The sequence below is a fragment of the Manis javanica genome, chromosome 3 (genome assembly GCF_040802235.1).
Source record: "Manis javanica isolate MJ-LG chromosome 3, MJ_LKY, whole genome shotgun sequence".
In the NCBI taxonomy this organism is placed as follows: Eukaryota; Metazoa; Chordata; class Mammalia; order Pholidota; family Manidae; genus Manis; species Manis javanica.
In genome coordinates this window covers 146,741,238-146,761,042 of record NC_133158.1, presented here as the reverse complement: position 1 = coordinate 146,761,042, position 19,805 = coordinate 146,741,238, and the positions used below count along the sequence as shown (strand labels likewise).

At 39.4% G+C, this 19,805-nt stretch overlaps 1 protein-coding gene and 1 long non-coding RNA gene across 5 annotated transcripts in view; one reads left to right on the top strand and one right to left on the bottom strand.

The window, feature by feature from the left end:
- LEKR1 (leucine, glutamate and lysine rich 1) overlaps window positions 1-18,898 on the top strand; it is a 191,223-nt gene extending 172,325 nt beyond the window's left edge. For all 4 annotated transcript variants that reach the window (XM_073232180.1, XM_036997927.2, XM_073232179.1 and 1 more), the window contains exons 11-13: window positions 1,506-1,670; window positions 4,554-4,853; window positions 15,803-18,898. In XM_073232180.1, coding sequence (XP_073088281.1) covers window positions 1,506-1,670; window positions 4,554-4,853; window positions 15,803-16,216 — 879 coding nt within the window. In that variant the 3' untranslated portion in view covers window positions 16,217-18,898. The remainder of the gene's footprint in view (window positions 1-1,505; window positions 1,671-4,553; window positions 4,854-15,802) is intronic.
- LOC118968261 (uncharacterized) lies at window positions 2,821-11,958 on the bottom strand. Its single transcript, XR_005055820.2, has 3 exons — window positions 11,876-11,958; window positions 4,160-4,301; window positions 2,821-2,914 (listed from the first exon to the last, which is right to left on the bottom strand). It is a non-coding gene; the product is annotated as an uncharacterized lncRNA (long non-coding RNA).
- Window positions 18,899-19,805: the final 907 nt, after the last annotated feature.

Sequence of the window (19,805 nt, the reverse complement as noted above, 5' to 3'; positions counted from 1 at the left end):
GGAAGTGGACATAAAGAGAAATGGGTAGATTCAAGGCATATTTTGGGGGCAAAATGAACAGGACTTGATGTTAGATTAGATAGGAGAGTATAGGCGAGGGAGGCATGAAAGATGATGCCCCAGTTACTGACTTGAATAACTAAGTGGATAGTGGTACTGTGTCCTGAGATGGGGAGGGTCGAGGGAGGAACAGGTGGGGAGGGGATCATTGTTTTGCTTTGGGACAAATGCTTAATCCTTTCTCCAGCGCAGTAAATCCGCCTAACCCCACTGGGGCTAGCCTTTGATCTACTTTTTTTTTCATTTAAAGGTCTTCCTGAAAACTTTCTTAGCATACTTTCTATTTCCTGATGCACTCGTTTGATTGTTCCCTTGAGAAATTCAGGTTGACCTCTCTCCTTCTCCTTTTATAGTAGCCTAAATCACAGTCACAGTAAGTCAGGTCTGACAGTTTTTGTTCCAAGTTATCCAGCATTTACTCCCTGTTAGAATTTATGATCATGGCACAATGTAAATCTAGAGTCAGCCTGTCCCTGGGATCCCTTGTCTAGTCTCACTAGATAAACCCCCAAGGCCTGAGTGACCCCAGTGCTCATGCATGAGCTCCCTCTCTTGCTCCAGTAGGCAGAGCCAAAACCAGCAGCTAAGAGCCACTGGTCTGAAAATGGAAACGCCTGCTGAGGAAGGAGTTAACTCACTCCTGGTGGTACTGAGGCACAGAGCCGACGATCACTTGGCGCGGATGCCATGGGAGAGACCAAGGGGTCAGAGCATGGATCTAGTCTCCACTGACTATTGAATCCCAAGGGGACTAGTTAAAACCCCGCCGGGGAGGCTGCACTCACAATTTAAGATCACACAACTATAAAGTGGCAGAGCCAGGATTTAAACTCGACTCTATCTGAATCGAAAGTCCTGGTTTTATTCTTTTCACAATTCAAGCTTGAGTAACTGGACTAGGGGATTTCTAAGGTCCCTTCCAGCGCTGTGATTCTGAGTCAAAATATGAATACAGGCAACACTGACCTCTTTCCTTAATCAGCCTTCTGGCTTCAGTCACATTAAATGATAATCTGTGCCTCCAAAACATTCTATGGTCTGCATGAAGAAAAGATAATTTTAAAAAATCAGCATGTGTACTTTGTATCCCCTCTGAGCTCTCAACATAACATAGTACAAGGGTCTCAAAATCTATTTTTTCCCTATAAGGTCAGTGGCAGGCACTGAGTTTATAGTGTAAGAGAACAGAAGGCTAAGCCTCCAGTGTTTCTGAAGGGTCTACTCATTTCTTAGGTCTTAGAAGGTCTCAGAAGATCTTAAAATATTTGGCCCAAAGTCGATTTTTCTGACTTAAGGTTTGAGTCAGATTTTTTTTAATATTAGAATTTTAAAATTAGACTTTTGAATTAATATTAGAATTAATTTTTTTAGAGTCTGCAAATAAGCTTAATTTACTTATTTTAAGATAAAACAGCTTAATACATGTGTTAAACGCTATTTTCTAGACTGAAGCTGAACTTGCCAGGGAAAGAGCCCGACATTTAGTTGAATTTGAGGAGCAAGCTCTTCTCTTTAAGGAAGAAGCTAAACTGGAACTTGATATTGAAAAAGAAAAACACCAAGAAATAATCCAGAAGCACAAGAAAGAACAAGAGGAACTACAAATGAAGGTCTGTCGTTATGGTATACATTATTATCTAATGGATTTGAAGTTACAGATGTTGGTTATTCCCTCCCAAGAACACTAAAGTATTTCTAACTCTGGCAGCTCTCCTTGGTTTTAGTCACATAGGAAGGATGGTTAGGAGAGTCTCCAGAATGCACAACAGATAAATTATACACACCAGCTATGTGTGAAATTTATTTTTACTAAAATAAACTTATTTTTAAAACAGCATAAATTTTATAACTAGTAATTATCATGGTTAGATATTCCAACACCTCCAATATCCAACATTAAAGATAATGAAATGTATTACATAATTAAAATTTCCCAACTAAAGGCTATCTCCTTTATTTGCAAATATTTTCAATTCTAAATATTTTTGAATGAAGGGAAGTATTTCTAAAATGTAACCCACCTGTACAATTTCTGAAACAGTGTGTCCTCAACATAATTTAAGGTTTTGCTAAGGTTCCCCTGATTTTATAAGTCCTGAGTGTAGGGTATATGCCCTATGTTGGCATGTGTGTATGTATATGTGTGTGTATATTAACCAAGACCCAACAGGGAAACCATATTCTGAAAAAACTCATTAGCAGTCTGGATAAATTAAGCACCAAATGAGACTCAGTGGCCTCGCTTTGGTGCACAGGAGACACCGGACAGCCTTTTCCCAGTTCACTGTGAACAACAGGCAGGGCCAGCTGTCTGAGTGTATGACAGGTGCAGCGTCACAGGGTCCCACACTCATAAAGGTCTCATGCTTTGGTTCTAATGATCTGTAAACACTGTCTTGAAGTTCTTAATAACTTTGTCTTTGAATTTGTGTTTCGCAAGTGAAGTCCTGTTGGGGAGCACATGCTGGGAGCTGGGACCCCTCTGACCTAGGCAGGCCTCTGGCCCCCTCGCGCCAGCCCCCCTCCCCGCCGCCTTGGCCCCTGCTCTCCTCCTGCCTCACTCTGTGACTGCTACTGCCGTCCTGGGTGCCTCAAGGTCCCCTCAGCAGGGGAATGCCAAAAGCCAGGCTCCAGCTTGCCAGGGGTTACAGTTTTTCAAAAGCAGAAATAATTCCAGAATTTATTGGTGAATTCTCTTGATTTTTAAATGTTGACTCCCTTTTTAAAAAGATAAAAATATATTTGTAGATATCTATGGAAGCCTCCTTTCCCAAGGGTACCCTGCCCTTTATCAGTGACAGCTCTCCTCCAGATGCGGGAAACTGCTGCTCAGATCTCTTCCGTCCAGGATTAACTGAAAGTAATACAATATTAATTTAATTTATAAATTACAAGTGTGGTCAATAGATTTCTTACAAAAGTTATTCTTGATGTAAATTTAACATCTGAATCAAATTTGGGATACATAACTCTTAAGTAATAGTTAAAAAAATCCTTGGAATTTTGGTCTATGAATGTTTTCCAGAATCTTTATGAGCTGGTTTCCTTGTTGTCCTAATACATATAATATGACAGTACTCATAGCGTAAATAATGATGTTTCATCAGAAGCAACTTTGTTCTTTCTGGTTTGTTTTCTATTCTTGGTTTTGTGTTTTAAGGTGGAAGAAAACAAGCAATATTTTTTTTAATTTAAGATATCATTGAAATATTCTCTTATGAAGGTTTCACAAGAAAAACAATGTGGCTATTATATTCACCCTTATTATAGAGTCCCTCCCATACCCCATTGCAGTCACTGTCCATCAGTGTAAGATGTCACAGAGTCACTACTTGTCTTCTCTGTGCTATACTGTCTTCCTTGTGACCCCACACTAATCATGTGCACTAATCATGATACCCCTCAATCCCCATCTCCCTCCCTCCCACCCGCCCTCTCCCACCCCTCTCCTTTGGTAACTGCAAGTCCCTTCTTGGAGTTTGTGAGTCTCCTGCCATTTTGTTCCTTCAGTTTTGCTTCGTTGTTATACTCCAACAAGCAATATTTTCCCTTTGAAAGATTTCTACATCTTTCTAGAGGTAGAACCTCTAGAGGTACTACCTTGAGAAGCAGTGTATTTTCAAAGTATTCTGGTTATTCCCTAGAACTGCATTGTCTAATATGATAGCATACATGGCTACTTAAATTTCAGTTAATTAAAATTAAATAAATTTAAAATTCAGTTCCTCAGTCACATCAGCTACATTCCAAATGCTCATGAGCCAGTACTAGCAAACTATTGGCGTATCTCTTCCCAGCTCAGTAACTGGTGATGTTACCTTGGTAGCTTAGAATTGACTATGGTGAGAGTATTTATACCATGGAAATTAGATACATATCTGCATTTTTGTGTGTGTGAGCCAGTTGTTAAACATTTATTAGCATACCACTGTCAATAGCCACATGTGGCTAGCAGCTACCATGTCGGACATCGCAGAAATATTTCTGTCATCATAAAAAGTTCTATTGGACAGTGTTGCTGTAAAATGTGTAGTACCTGTGGTACCTCTAGTCATCATATACAAGAAATTTTTAAAAAGTCTGTCAAAGGAAAACTTACCAGTAAGGTAGTAGTAAAATATAATTGTGGTGTTTCCATATATGGATCCCCAAATATCAGGTGTTGTTAGGTTCCAAAGTCACCCTATAGTGAATCCAACCAGGCTCCTGATGATGACTTGAGCTGTCTTTGATGGCTCAATCTAGTAAAAGAGATTTGTATATTTCCAAGGATGCCCAAATAACTAATATGATTCCATTTAAGGTGGTGAAAATATAAGTTTTAGTCTTAACTTTAAAAAAGAAAATCTTGGAGGCCTACATATGTCATAGGTTTTGTTTTCATCTGAGCAGAAGAGCATGCTGATTATTTAGAATTAGCCTCTTAAAACCATAAGAATTCAATGGTTACCTAGAAATACTGTCTGCAAATTAACATGAGATTTATCTTACAGATATCTGACTTAATCGCAGGCGCTACTAGAGATCTAAGGCTGGAAGTGGCCACTCTTGAAGAAAAACTCCATGAGTCCCATATCCAACACACTGAAGATTCCGAGTCAAAAAAGAAAGAAATTGAAAGCCTTAAAAATTTGGTTGCAGAATTTGAATCTCACTTGAAGAAGGAAGTTGACAGTAATGATTCCATTTCAGAGGACTTGAGGAAGGAATTGCAACAGAAGTCAGATGAGCTGGGAAGAGCAATGCTGGCACAGGCAGAACTTCTGCAGAAACTTAACCAGTCCCAGGAAGAGGTAGGAAGCAATGATGGTACCATTGCAAATTGTGAATGAGCACCTGGGCCTTCAAAAACAAAATAAACAAAGAAAAACATGAAAGGCAGTTTGGTGCCAGGCAGAGAGTCCTGGACTGTTAGTCAGGGACCTGGCAGCAGATCCAGGTAACCAGGCAGTCACTCAGCCTCTCTGCTCCTGGCTTCCTTTTCTGTGAAATGAGTGCACTGAACTACATCATCTCAAAGGTTTCCTCTACACCCAGGTCTACTGTGTTGCAAATACCATTTAAAACCCTAAGACTAAGAATCTTCACGTATTCAGGTCCTATCTGTTATCTGTCTTAGGTATGCATGATTATCTTAGGTATGCATGATTATTTCAGCAATGTTTTTATTTAAATTGGAGTAGACTTATTTTGATTTGAAAATTTTTTTCTAATCAAGTCTTATTTCTGAACTGTTAAGGAGTTTAGAAATGGTGGATGCTGTTTAGAATTTGACTGAATGCAAATGATTATGCTGAAACCTAATCCTCAGTGTAATATTTGGAGGTGGGCACTGTGGGAGGTGTTTAGGTCATGAAGGTGGAGCCCTCATGGGATTCATGACCTTATGAAAAAGAACCCAGAGAACTCCCTGGTCCCTTCTGCCATTATGAGAACACAGAGAGGATGGCCATTTGTGAACCAAAATGCAAGCCTCACCAGACACCAAATCTTCAGGCACCCGCATCTCAGACTTCCCGCCTCCAGAGCTGTGAGAAATAAATTTTGTTTGCTGCTCGAGCCACCAGTTTGTGGTACTTTGTTATAGCAGCCTGAACAGACTAAGCCAGTGAAACCATTAATCTGTCCTCTAATCACCAAAGTAATGTCACATTAGAATATTTGATCCCATTTATGACAATATAGCAAATAAAGGCAAATGGAGGAAGATTCTGAATGTTAATGACAAGTAATATTTTTATTGGTTTTATTGGCATCTTAATAAAGAAATAACAGGAAAGTGCTAGTAATTATACTGAGTGTAAGAAATGTGCCATGGTGTTGCTATATTTAAATCATCAGCCAACATACAGGCACACCTTAGAGATATTACAGGCTGGGTTCCAGACCACTGCAATAAAGCATATATCTCAAGTCAAATGACTTTTTTTTGGAAATCGAATGAATTTTTCCAGTGTATATAATAAAAGTTATGTTCACACTCTACTGTAGTCTTTTACATGTACAGTATATCTAAATAACAATGTATATATCTTAGTTTAAAAATACTCTATTGCTAAAAAATGCTAACCATCATCTGAGCCTTCAGTGAGTTATAGTCACTGATCACAGATCACCTTAACAAATATAATCATAATGAAAAAGTTTGAAATATTGAGAGAATTATTTCAAATGTGGCACAGACACATGAAGTGAGCAAATGCTGTTGGAAAAATGGTGCTGATAGACTTGTTCAATGCAGGGTTGCCACAAGCATTCGATTTGTAAAAAATGCAATAGGTACAAAGCACAATAAAGTGAAGAGCAATAAAATGAGGTGCGCCTGTAAAAAGCTTATGCTATCATTATAATTATGAAGTGAACCTAATTATAGCAGAGAAGTTATAAGTTAAAGTACGGAATGGACAGAATACAGATTAAGAAAAAGGCCTAAAACAATCCTATAACATAGAAATTATTTCCACATTACAGATGAGGAACTGAGTCAGAAAGGCTGAATAACTTCCCTAAGTTCACACACCATGGCGGAGCCAAGATTCAAATTTGAGTTTCCATGGATATGATGTTTCCTCTTTCAGGAAACTTGAGTTCTAGTGATTCTGCTTATAAATCTCAAAGTGATCCTCAGGCTTAGCACTCAACATCTCTAGGCCTCGTTTATTTTGCTTTTAAAATAAGAGCAAATACACCACTTACTCCTCCAGACGGTTAGGGGCTCAGATGACTGAGTGTCTTGTGCTGCACCAGAGCAGCACAGCCTCTTTGATCAGCCCAGGCAGTAGTGGCCAGGGACAGCATACGTGAGCTCGGCTTAGTTGGAGAAGCCCTGAGGAGGACGGGTGAAGCACATTTGCTTCAAATAAGACAGCGGTCTTGACGTTCTAGAGGAGGGACAGCAGGTTAAAGGAAAGAAAGGCCAAGGCACCTGGACCAGCAAGTTTTCTAACTGTTACATCCCAAAACAAATGGCATTGTGAAAAGTGAGGAGTCACTTATCAACTAGGACAAGTAGAAATAGACAGAAGGGCCAAATCCAGTAAATATACACAGAGCATCTGTTCAGGTACCAGGCATTGTGTACTAGATAGGCAATTATGAACAAGACTGACAACTGCCATTCCTGCTCTCAAAGAGAAATTTAATGAAAATCTTACGTGAATAATTAAATTGACATCCAGAAGAAAGAATGACTTGAACAGAAGTTTTTCTTATAAAAAGCAAAGACTGAATGCTAAAAAAAAAAAAAAGGCCTAGGCCTGAAGAGGCTGTATTAGTTACTGATTGTCGTGCAGTAAGTTACCCTCAACAAACATTTATTACCTCATAGTTTCTGTGGATCAGGGATCTGAGTGTGGCTTAGCTGGGTGTCTCTGGCTCTAGACCTCTCAGGAAGTTGGTGTCAGGGTTTTAAGGGTTTGCACTACTTTCATCTAAGGCTCAGCTGGAGGAGGATTGGCTGCCGGGCTCACTCTGTGGTTGTTAGCAGGATTTATTTCCTCAGACCGTTGGGCTGACAGGCTCAGCACCTTGCTGGCTATTGGTCAGAGGTCTCCGTCAGTTCTCTGCAACAGGGACTTCTCCACAGCATGGCCAACCACGTGGTGGCTGGCTTCCCTCAAAGCAAATGAAGGAGACTGAGCGAGACAAGAAAGGGTGATGGAGAGAGAAGCCAGAGTCTTTCCATAACCTAATCTCAGAAGTGACGTCCCAGTGCTCTGCTGTGTTCTATTCATTATAAATGAGCCATTAAGTCCAGCCCACATTCAAAGTGAAGGAATTGTACAAGGGAATGAATAGCAGGAGGGGAGGCATAACGGGGGGCCATTTTAGAGGCTGCTAATCTCAGGACCTCTGGAGGTCATTTTGGCAAGAAAAACTAGATTAAAAATGAAGAGTGTGTATCTTTTTCAGACAAAAGGAGCAACATTTGGAGCTCTTCCTGCTCATTGTTACAAAAGGAAGCTACTTAGAGATAAAGTTCCATTTTTTTAAAAATGTGGACTTTTGAAAGACGCAAGACTCTGGGTTGGTACATAAATGATCATGAATCATTACTGGGGAGTAAAAGGGGGTCTCCCTGAAGTAAAGTTACCTAAGGGCATGCCTGGGGGCATACTTCCTTCAGCTAGGTGGGAGAAGGAGAGGGTAGACTAGACACTAGATTTTCCACTAGAAGTTAAATAATTACAACTGAACTGTAAGAGTAAATAATTAAGGCTGCTTCTCTGGTTAAGCATGCCAAAGTCCAGGATATTCTTATAAAAAGAGAAAATGAGTCAATAAAATTGATAGGAGCTATGAACCAGAAAGTGTAGAGATTATAGCATGTAGAGTGAAAAACACTACTATTTTGAGCATGCATTCCAGACGCTTGAAATTTCTCAGGTTCTGGGAAAATAAAGCCGCGTTTAAGTGGAGAAATAATTCCCATTACAATGAAGATAAATTAATGGTCTAAGAAGGAAGCTAATTAAGGGCAGGAAAGCCCTGTTCTCTTTCAAGAGGCCAGAGAAAGGGTGGACTTTGTTTTTGATTGTATGAAGAAAGTTCTCAAGTAGAGGAGGAAAGCCAGAGCCTCTGAAGGGCAAAACAGGCCCTCCTGCATGGGGCAGGGGCGGCTGGACAGCAGCCACAGGAACAACAGGGCCAAGGAGGTGAAGGAACAAAAGGTGCAGGTCAACAAGCAGAGAAAACAGAAAGAAAAACCGAGTGGGAACTGTAAATGTGAAAAGGGGGCCCCCGAAAATTCTTCACAGGGAGAAGGCACACACACACACACACAAAATGGAATACTCTTCTAAAAAGAAGGAAGTCAGAAGAGAAACATGGTATGTTAGAGAACAAGACATTATCATTTAAAACCAGGTTAAAACAGATCACATGCTGCCTCCTGCCCGTTGCTTCCCGTGCGGCCCCACTGTGAGGGGTCTTGGGATCCAGAGGAAGAATGTGGTAAATTAGAAGAAAACAAAAAAATAAAACAACAACAACTAAAACAGTTTACATATAACTAGCAAAGGAAAACCTGTATGCAGTTCAATATCTCTGTTGTCTTAAAACTACAGATAAGGAAAGAAAAAGGACAGAAGTTTTAAATTCTACCAGTTCCTATAACCGTCTCACGGAGATGGAAGATACTCAGCAATAGAAAGGAATGCTCTTGGTTAAACGTGAAGAATTGAATAAATATGTTTATCTCTGCTTCATCCCAAAATAGTACTAAATGACAGTAAATTAATAAAAAGTGAATAAACCCATAAGGAAAAGAGAACAGGGGAGGGAGGCACTGACACTAGATGAAAAGGATGCTGACCAAATTTTGGAAAACAGGAAGCACAGTATGGGTGAGAGCTCAGTAGGCTCAGGATGCCTGAGCGGGGCCAGGGCGTAGGGTGGGGTCCTAAAAGAAGCAGACCCAGTTACATGACACAGCATGGGAAAAGCTCAGGAACTGGGTATCTCTAAATTAGGGAGAGAAGAGGGAATCTGAAAACAGGCTGTTTGAATGGTTGCAAAAGGAGCAGAGAGATCCTCAGATGCTCTCCCTAACCCCCAAGCAGCCCCCACTCACCATCCTGGCAGGATTCCAAAGCTTTACACTCTAGGAAAACTGGATGGGAGAGGCTTTGGATCTAAGGATGCACGACAGAGGATGAGAGGCTAGAGGGAAAGTCTGTATATTAAAGAGTGAGACCTCCCACTGCACCTCACCCAGTTACTTCCCAGGACATAGACCACCAGGCTTATGTATCAATAGCCAGGAATTTGGAAGAGCCCTCTCTGGAGAAATGAGCTGGCTCAAAAGAAAAGACCTAAGGATACTGACAGTTAGGGCCTCCCAATGAACCGGCAGTATCCATGTGCAGTCCAGCCACTGAGAAGTATACCAGTCGGTAAGCTCTTAACGTTAACTAAGCACAGGAAATTTCTAGTAGCATTTTGGAGACTCATTTTTACACAGCAAAGGTCATCAAACAAAAATTTTAGAAAAGCCTCTAATATGAAAGACAGAAACTAGGATCAAACAAATAAGCAAAAAAGAACTCAGAAGAAAAAGATACAAAACAATGTAGGGAGCAAAAGTAGTATTCAAAATAGAATGGAATTAATATCCTCAGAGAGAAGAATAAAGATATTGCATCCACAGATATGAATAAAGAATAAGAATGAATATTAAAATAAAACACTTAAGTAAAAATTTCAATATTTGGGTCAGATGATAAAAATGAATAAATCTCCCAGAAAGCAGAAGAAAAAAACAAAGAGATGGAGAGAAAGAATGAAAATTAGAGAATCAAGTCACGATATCTAATATTCTACTAATAGGGGTTCCAGAAGGTGAGAAAGAGAAAATGGAAGCCAGGAAATTATCCAGAAACTAATCAAGGATATTTTCAGTTTACAGTAGTTACCACTGTTGGGTAGAAGAGATGGGCATGGGTTTCACTTATGTACTTTTAAAAAATTGGGGGATTATGGGTGACTTTAAAACTAGTTTTTTTCAAATGTAAAATCTATTTTTTTAAAAGAAAGAAAACCCATTTCTTTAGGAAAGTTTACTAATAAATCTGGCAAGGATGGATTTATATAATCCCTAAGATTAAATTTTAGGAATACATGGTATTTTCAAACACATAGCTTTTTGGCAAAAGGGATTTGTTTAGTTTTACATTATACATTTATTGTATTTGCATTTTAATTGATATAGAGAAGATGGTCATGTTTTTCTGGTAATTCTATTTATGAGAATCTGAAGTACTAGTTAGTAAGTTAGCAAATGAGTGGTTCTCAACCTTGGAACCAACCAAAATTAGAACATTTGAGTCTCTTTCAATGAGTAAAGGGCTAAATGGAGGTTCTCTAATTTCTGACTCCAGAGGAGCAGGGGGCGGTCAGGGAGCTTTTACGGTGCACAGGCTGCAGGTTTGCAGGGCCGAAGGATAAACTGACAGAGAACCTGAGCCTTGGGGCAAGGGGCAAAACGGTGGTGGGAGGAGTGCAGACTAAGAGTGTCCAGCCATGGAGAGACATCCAGGCAAGCCTGTCTTTTGCATGTTGGAGGCAGTCCACCCTGATTCAGAGCATATGGATGCCAAAAAGCTGACCGAATGAGAAAAAAGTATGGAGAAATTGTTTTGGTTGTGTTTAGTTAATACTAATTAAATATCAATTAAGGTTACATTATTGACACAGAGGAGTAAATTCTGCACTTCATGGGCTTCATAGGCTCTTTCTCCCCATTCTGAAAATCTGCTCTGGAAGTTTGTCAGCCCATGGGAATATCGCCTCTGATGCTCCTTCTGTTTGGATACATCTGCCATAGTTATTTCACATGTCCATTACATTTGCAAGCATAGAGACAACTTTGAGAGCAATCTGCCTGACATGGGTCTTACTGTGTTCCTGGAAATTTAATCAGGTTCCCTTCCCTGTCTTACCAAAGGGCCATTTCCACTTTTTTCCTACCGTGTTTGGGCTGATCAGATGAGTTGAATAGAAGCCTTAAATGGAATTTCAGGCACATTGTTTGCTAACTCCTACCCATCTTTCTGGTTTCCACGCCTTTTCCACAGTTTCCTTTCACCTCAGCTCCCCACCGGGTTGGCTAGCCACCCACTGTGCTGGGCTGGATGTCCTTTGGGTTGGTGGAATTGGTTCATCTGATCATTCCATGACTGGTTCAGACCTCCCTAGGTATAAAGCGTGAACTAAGACCATCATCTGAGCTTATTCTTCACTGAGGACTTGTTTTTCTGGCATGTTCCTTCCAGATCATGCCAAATACAGCTGATTGCCATAAAAATGGGATTCTCACCTTCAGAATGACCAAGTTATCCAGCAAGGCCTTCTCTTGTTTCTTCCACTCTTTTTGGAATTGAAATCAATCCAGCTGTCTCTAAGGATAAAAATGAAAACAAACATAAAAATAAACCACCCTTACACTGCAAAGAGTGGGAAAATTGGCCATTTTTTAATATTAGAAATTTCAAACAGATGGTGAGCTAATTTATATTTTCATTTTGACATTTACTTACCCAGTGGGAGTGCAATTAAGCCATATTCTAAGCCCATTCAAAATGGCCTTCATCTGAAAATGTTGTAGACTTATCTATAGATAAAACTCTCCACCATTGGCAGAGCTTAAGGACCCAGAAACACTAGTTCTCCTCCCCTAGACCACCCTAAACAAGGGGCACTAGGAATAAGAACCTTTTCCATGAAAACTCTGGCCTCTTCCTATCCTCCCTGACTCCCATCTTGCCCCATTAAGGGCCATTTTCCACAGAGCTGACCAAGGGATATTCCTTTAATGCATATTTGACCATGCCAGTCCTCTGCTTGAAATAAATCTTTCAATGATTCCATATGGCCCTCAGAATTAAATGGAAACTCTAGTATTGACATGTTGCCAAACTTGTCCTCGGTCTGACCCCGCCCACTCCTCCCTGCCTCAGTCCCGGGCTCTCCTCCCCTTGTGCACTCCACACTTGAGTCGTACTGAGTCATGTCTCATCCCCAGAGTTGCCTCCCTTCTCTCACCACTAGGCATTTGCACTCAACTGCCCGCTCTGCCAGGAAAACCCTACTGCCCTTTCTTCACCTGTCTGATTCCTCCCTTTTCATTTTGACGTACAGTTTAATTGCAATCCAGTGATAGCATTTTACTATACAAAAATGCAGCCAAAGGTAATTTTACCTAAAACATTTGGAATGCTATGGCTTCATTGGTTAATGTTTGCCCATGATTTTCAATCTTACTGAACATATTCCATCTTACCTATTTCCCATGTTGTTCAATAAAAACACATATTAAAATTCTGCAACAATACAACCTCCCAAAAAGAGAAACAATCCAAAAAGACAAACTTTTTGCCTAAATTGCTAAAAGAAATCCAACCGTAAGTGAACAATTCTTTTCCACATATGATGGAATTTTCCATTAACGTGTCTTACTGACTCTGGCCACATCCACATGTGTTCTTGTCATGTGCTTTCACACTCACTCTACCCCTGAAATAGCAATCCCCTAAACTTAATGTGCTCTATTTCCATTTTTTTACTCCATGATTGAATAAATTATAACATCTGAACTGCCAGTTGTACAAAACTGAGTTACAATCTCAATTTTCAACAAGGAGGGCAGAGGACTTGCAGGTATTTTGAGATTCACCTGAAATATCATAGTGTTTGTGGCATAGACAAAAATAGAAGACCTAACTTTGGATCCTGTTTTCAGTTCAGAGCTCCTCCTAATTTGGGAAATAATAGAAGAAAGAGACTGAGTCCTTTGTTCTGGAAACTAATAGCCTTGAAGAAGGAAGCGTTCCAGAGCAGTGGGCCCAGACTAAGATGGCCATCCGCCCTTCCAAGTTCAGTCTGAGCTGGTGCGGCCCTTGCTCCTGTTATACTTGCTTTGGGGACATCTTGGGTTTGCTCCACTTTTTCATTTCCTCCTTCGTGGAGAGTCCTGACCTGAAATAGCTTTTATGTGACTTGGCTTACGGATGTTTTCTGTAGAGTGCTACCCCTTTCCTTTGAGACCTGAATCTAATTTTAGTAAATGGATTGAATTTTATTTTTTTTTAATGAGAGTTCTTGTTATCATGTCACCCCTCACCTCATCCTTCCATATTGATATACTTATTATTCATGTCACCAATTTATTGATCTTGTTGTTAACTGGTATCCATTTTTTCCTTTACTATAGTCAAATAAAATTAACTATTTTTCATAGCTTTCTTAAGGGAATTTTTGTACTAATTTATTGAAAGCGTCCTAAATGAATCACTTCAACATGTTTTGACAGTTTACTGGCTAGTAAATACAAAACAATGCATTGTGGACTTTTTTTCCTTTTAAAAAAAGTTTAGAATAAGTTTAGAAAACTTGGCAAAACCAGATGAAGTGTCTTACTGTTTTTTTATTGCTCCTGCAACAAAATGGCCCCAGCATGCTTGATGTAATTTATCTGACAATTAATGTAGGCACAGGCAGCTTGGAGCAGGACTCCGGAAGCAGGCAGGGCCCCGCCCCTTCAGACCTGGTTACATAACCAATCTGAGTTTCAGTATCTTTCTTTGCCAAATACAGGAGCAGGAAATGAAATGACACCTAACATGGCAATTTATTAATCTTCTTCTCTAGCCTTCCTTCCCCTGCTTTTTCAGTAAGTAGTTCAGGCATGATAATGAGCATCTGATGATAAAACCACAAACACACTCCTTGGTCTCCTCTTCCTGCAAAATATATTAACTGGAAACAAGTAATTAGCCCCCATTATTTTTTTAAAAATGTGGTTATATGCATTGTGTGTGTATATGTTAATAATATATGTAAAAGATGAAGTTTTGTTTGGTCTAGACAAGCCACTGGTGTTATAGAAAATTACTGTGCAACTGTTAATCTGGAATTGCTCCATGGTCTTCAGTTTTGATGACCAAATTTGGAGTTGAATAGCATTCTGACCATAATCACAAGAAACTCAGATACAGGAAGATGCTCCTTTCCCTGATGCTTTGTTATTTAGCTCCACTGACAGCAAATTAGTCAGCAAACCCCTCAGAGGACACTTTCCACTGAGAGTCAGACTGGGAAATGCTTGGCAGTTTTTACAGGCAAGCTAATCTGATGGAAATTCATTCTGAGTTGAAGAATCCAATAACCCAATCACTTTAATTATGTTTACTCATTCAGACACCATTGTGAATTGTTTACTTTTCAACCTCTTTTGACATCTTGTAGGTGCGAATGTCAAGAGATCCCAGAACTAATTCTTACCATAGGCCCAAAGTCATTTTGAGGAATTCCATAGATAAAAGAAGGGTCATTCTTCAACTAGAAATGTACTCTCAGAATTTGAAGAGACCTTGATGCTCTCTAGTCCAGTCACACATCTGAAGCTTAAATTGGCTCCAACATATCCCCTTTGGGAGAGATTCACCCCTTCAGAGTACCCTCCAGATAGCTCTGGCTATTAAAAAGTTCGTCCTCATTTTTAGGTCCCACAGCTTCCACCCTTGGCTCCAACTTTTATCAGGGGCATAAAAAAATAGTCTGCTCAAACTTATGAGGCTGCAAACTTCTTGAGGGCAAAAACAGTATTCACTGCAGCTCCTAGTAACTTGATAAATGATGGCCAAATGGAGTTGAAAGCAGAAGATATTCTTTGTGTTGATACATCTCTTACTGAGAAGCAGATGAGTGGTATTTTTAAGTTCTATTGAGAAAGCATCATATAGAGTAACTGATTTTGTTGTTTAAATAATATAGCTGATATATTTTATTCTTTCAGTCTTATAATTCAAGCAATTCTACCTGTCATATGTATTGTAGTTGACCTTCATATAAAATAACATACATGATAGTACAGATATTCACTGCTAGACATCACATGTGCAGGACACTGTCTGAGACACAAGGCCCAAAGGAGTGGAAACCCCACTGAAGTGGGCATTAGATGTTCCGGGTTCCAGCCCCAGCCCCCACCACTACCATCTGAGTGGCCCTGGCCCCTGGTTTCTCTTCTGCAAGGGTTGAATCAAATGTTCTCTTTAAGTTCTTTCCAGCTTCAGAAATCGTCTGAATTTTTGCCTTGTCTGTCCCATGTGGTAGAATATCCACAAAGATAGAGAACATAGACCCCTGATTTCTGGTTCAGTTCTCAATTTATATTGCCAATAACTATCCATATGCATACAATTAAAAGATAGGGATCCTTTTTTTCCCCGTTTTCTCATTTCAGAATGCTTTTCTTCAGGAAACAGTGCGTAGAGAGTGTGAAGAACGCTTTGGACTGACGGAGGCTTTGAGTCAAGCCAGAGAACAGCTCCTGGAGCTCAGGAAGCTGGGTGGAAGTTTACCTTTGTCCCCATGTTCCCTCAGCCAGGGCAGCCTGACCTCCTCTGCAGCAGCAGTCAGCAACCAAGGAGGGAGAAGCCTCGCAAGACTGAACTCTGAGAAAAGAATCAAAATCCCCAGCCTGCACGGAGTGTCAAAACCCACTGCGACGCCAGGCTCAGCTCAGCCCAAGAGGGCCAGCAGCTCAGCACTGCCAACTCTCCCCCAGCCCCATTCTCCCAGGGGTGACACATCTTCAGTAAACAAGACTAGGCAAAGACTGGCTGCTGTTCTGTGGCGGAGACTGAGTGAGCAGTGACCGATCCAGTCAGGAGCAGCTCCACCAGGGATGCTGGGCCTTTCTCAGAGGGCCAGACTCCCTGTAACTGAGGATGACAAGCATCAAATTATTATCACAGATCAAGAATGCATGTCTAGAGATATTTTGTAACATGATAATTGGAAAAGCTAGGAAATTGTGGCTCCACATTTTCTGAGAAGCCTTTGAAATTGCAACAGATAATGAAGTTGTTGGTATTCCAGAGGGCCAACTTCTCGATTTATGGATTGTGTATTTAGATGTGCTCCAGGAGTATGCCCTTTTAGAGATCATAGGTAAAATTTTCACCCATAGCATCTTTTTTTCCCCTTTTCTTTCTGCAGCATCACAAGCAGATATATTTCCACAAAGAACAGATTGTATTCATTTTGTTGGCGTTAATTTCTTTGTTGAGCTGAATAGGTTAAATAGATAAACTTAGTATTCCAAATACATACTGGAAATACATTAGTCCTTAATTCAATCATTTCCAAAATGCTTAGTTCAAATACTCAGAGTTCATCATCATTAAAAGCTTCTCCTTTTCTTCTCACAAACTCAATCAGTTTATTTCTTTTTAGGCTAAGGCAGCAGCATTGATAGGTAACCTCCAGGAAGAAAGTTTCCCCTGTGAAGCTAGGGGACCTTCTAAAAAAAGGAACAGCAACTCCAATTCAAGAAAAATGTGGTTTACTTCTCAAACTATCGAGATCACGTCAGAAAACAGCCTGGCTGTGAAGTTATTACTTGGTGGATATTTTCTACATTGAATACTTTATGGTACTCAGGTTTTGATTTGAACTTGTATTCTTGAGCCATTTGGAAGAGAACTGATACAAGGCAGTTTCATAGAGGCACGTAGGGCTAATTTGGAGTTCAAATTTTATTACCCTTAAAAATGGGTATCTGGTTAAGGTGTTTTCTATTTTCAGAGTGAAAAGTTAAAACCAGAAACCAGACCATCGATTTTAAGTTATCTTAAAGCTCTGGCTCCTCCTGTTCCTTGAAACACAATCCTTTATATTAAGCTTGTGTTCATCTATCTTTTTCAACTTCTAATAGAAGTGTATTTTTCTTCCAAGACTAACTTTATTTAAACCCTTCATCTGACTGCTTTATGGACATCCAGGTTTCTTACTCTCAGATTAGCATAATAGTAACACATGTGAAACACGGCACATAAAACTCTCTGCTATTTGGCTATCACAGTGATGAGAGAATCCAAAGCATTTGGAATCCCTCCCATGTGAACAAAAAAGTAAAGTTACCATGCAACAAGTTTATTTCCAATCTTTCAAAGGTTTGGTCTAATCTATCAATACAGTGTTTTGATTTGAAATTCGAAAAAAATAATTCCACATTAGGCCAGTTGGTTCCTCTGGCTAGTTTAAGCGAGCACCTCTCGTGTTAAGGCTTAGAATGCTGACTTTGGTTTTACAGAGACTAGAGTTCCTTGTAATGACATCTGACAAAAGAACATAGCATCATAAAGCGGGGGTGCTAGGCTGGACCTTAGCAGTCACCCCAACAGTCTCTTCACTAATAAGGAGTGGATGTCCAAAGAGATCCGACTTGGCTAAGGTGGGATAGCCAGTCAGTGATGGAGCTGGAGCCAGAACCACTGACCCCTGACCACAGCTTTCCATCTCACTTGCCACTCACCAGAGACCTCCCGACCTCCATCATGACTTTTGTCGGAAGCACTTGCATTATATTTACCTACTAGTTTCTTTAAATTTAAACTCATTTTTTAAACTTAAATTTATGTAAAAAAGAGACTTGACCCAAGGAGGAATAACATTAGAGTAATGAGTTTGATTTGCTAGTTGTATTTTCTCTAATAACTTTTAAATAAAAACATGAAGTGTTCCTTGGTGTTTCCTTAAAAACATGTGTATACTGCCAGCAGTCCTCATGGCACACTCTGGAGACAGCTGCACTAGACCTCAACGCTTCCCACCTGGCTTTCGCATGTGTAAATTACAAGGCCTCATAGTGTAAAGGAAATGGCCAAGGCTTTAGTAAAAGCATAAGAGAATACTTTGGGTGACAGTTTTTGTTGTGAGATTATACTAGCTCTTCCACAGTCTTGTAATTCAAGTCACTCTTCAAGAACCATGGGCATACAGTTTTCCTAAATTATGAACATATTTAAATTTGTAAAGGAAGTCACACATAAGCCTTCCTAAAATGATGTAAAGACTACAAGTGCAAAACCTAGCTTCTCAGCCTGTTGTTTCACTCTTGCTTTACAATGAGTAATTTTATAAATGATCACTCTGAAAACAGAATTCTGACCTGCACTAAGACTGTATTATTTCCACTTGTGTATGAGAGAGGTAATTCCCTGGGTGAACAGAGAGACAACATTTACATTCATTTCAAACCATTTCAGTGGTGCAGTCTAAGTTGTGTGTGTATCTTTTGAAGGAAGAACACTTAAAGAGAATCGCATTAGAATATATACCCTGGAGGTTAAGAACACATTCAAGCTTTCTGTGTTTTCTCACTGATGAACTAACTCCTGGTGTGAAACAGTATCAGGAATTTATGAGAGCAGTGAGTACTATGGCAACATAAGGCTCTCAAGTGCATATAATGGATATTAAGCCTACTTGTTTCACTCTTGCTTTACAATGAGTAATTTTATAAATTCTCTCATCACTATGATAGCCAAATAGCAGAGAGTTTTTTGTGCCATATTTCACATGTGTTGCTATTATTCTAATCTGAGAGTAATTTCTCTATAGCACACATTTTCTATGATCTCAACAGAGGATTTATAGATGCCAAAAGAAAAGAATATCATAGAAACATTCCTCAGAGAATTATAACCCTATCTGCTCTTCCTCTTAAACTAATATTGGTGGACAAAGATGGGAGAATTCTTCTATAGTTAACGTACATTTCTCAAGCAATTTTAAAAAGTCTTATCGAATTAAATTATTATATTTATAGTTAGTCAGAAATACTTAAACATATTTTTCTGGCAATGGAATGGACTGGAAGAGACATTAATATTGAAAATTATGTAAGACTAAGATCTTTTCATGTTCCCTTAGTCTAAAAAGTATTTGTAATATTACAGATTAATTACAGTCTATTTATTTATGGAACAAGTTTTCTCAAGTTTCATCTTTTAAAATTCTTATGATTATTACAGTACTGCAGTGATAGAGCAACCTAGTGTCCTAAAAGGATTAATGCATCTGCAGCTGAAAATTCCCAACCATCATGTTGTAGCTTATGGAGCAGAGGAAATCAATTTGGTATATGCCCAAAGCTCACAAATCCTATAATGATTATGGACTTTTTCAGTTTTTTCCTTTCATGTTTCAAGAAAATAATTAATGTACACTGTATTTTGCACAGGACACCTTTAATAATCCCCAAACCATGATAGACAATAATGAGAGCATTGCTAAGATGGTATCTTAAGGAAGAAATTCTACTTTTCCTTTTGAAAACATTAGCCCTGTACAAGTCATGAAGCCAATGCAATTGTGTTGCATCTTTAGAATCTTAAGTATAAATATTGTATCATTTGTATATTTTATATTATTCTGAATTCACATATAAAATTTACTTA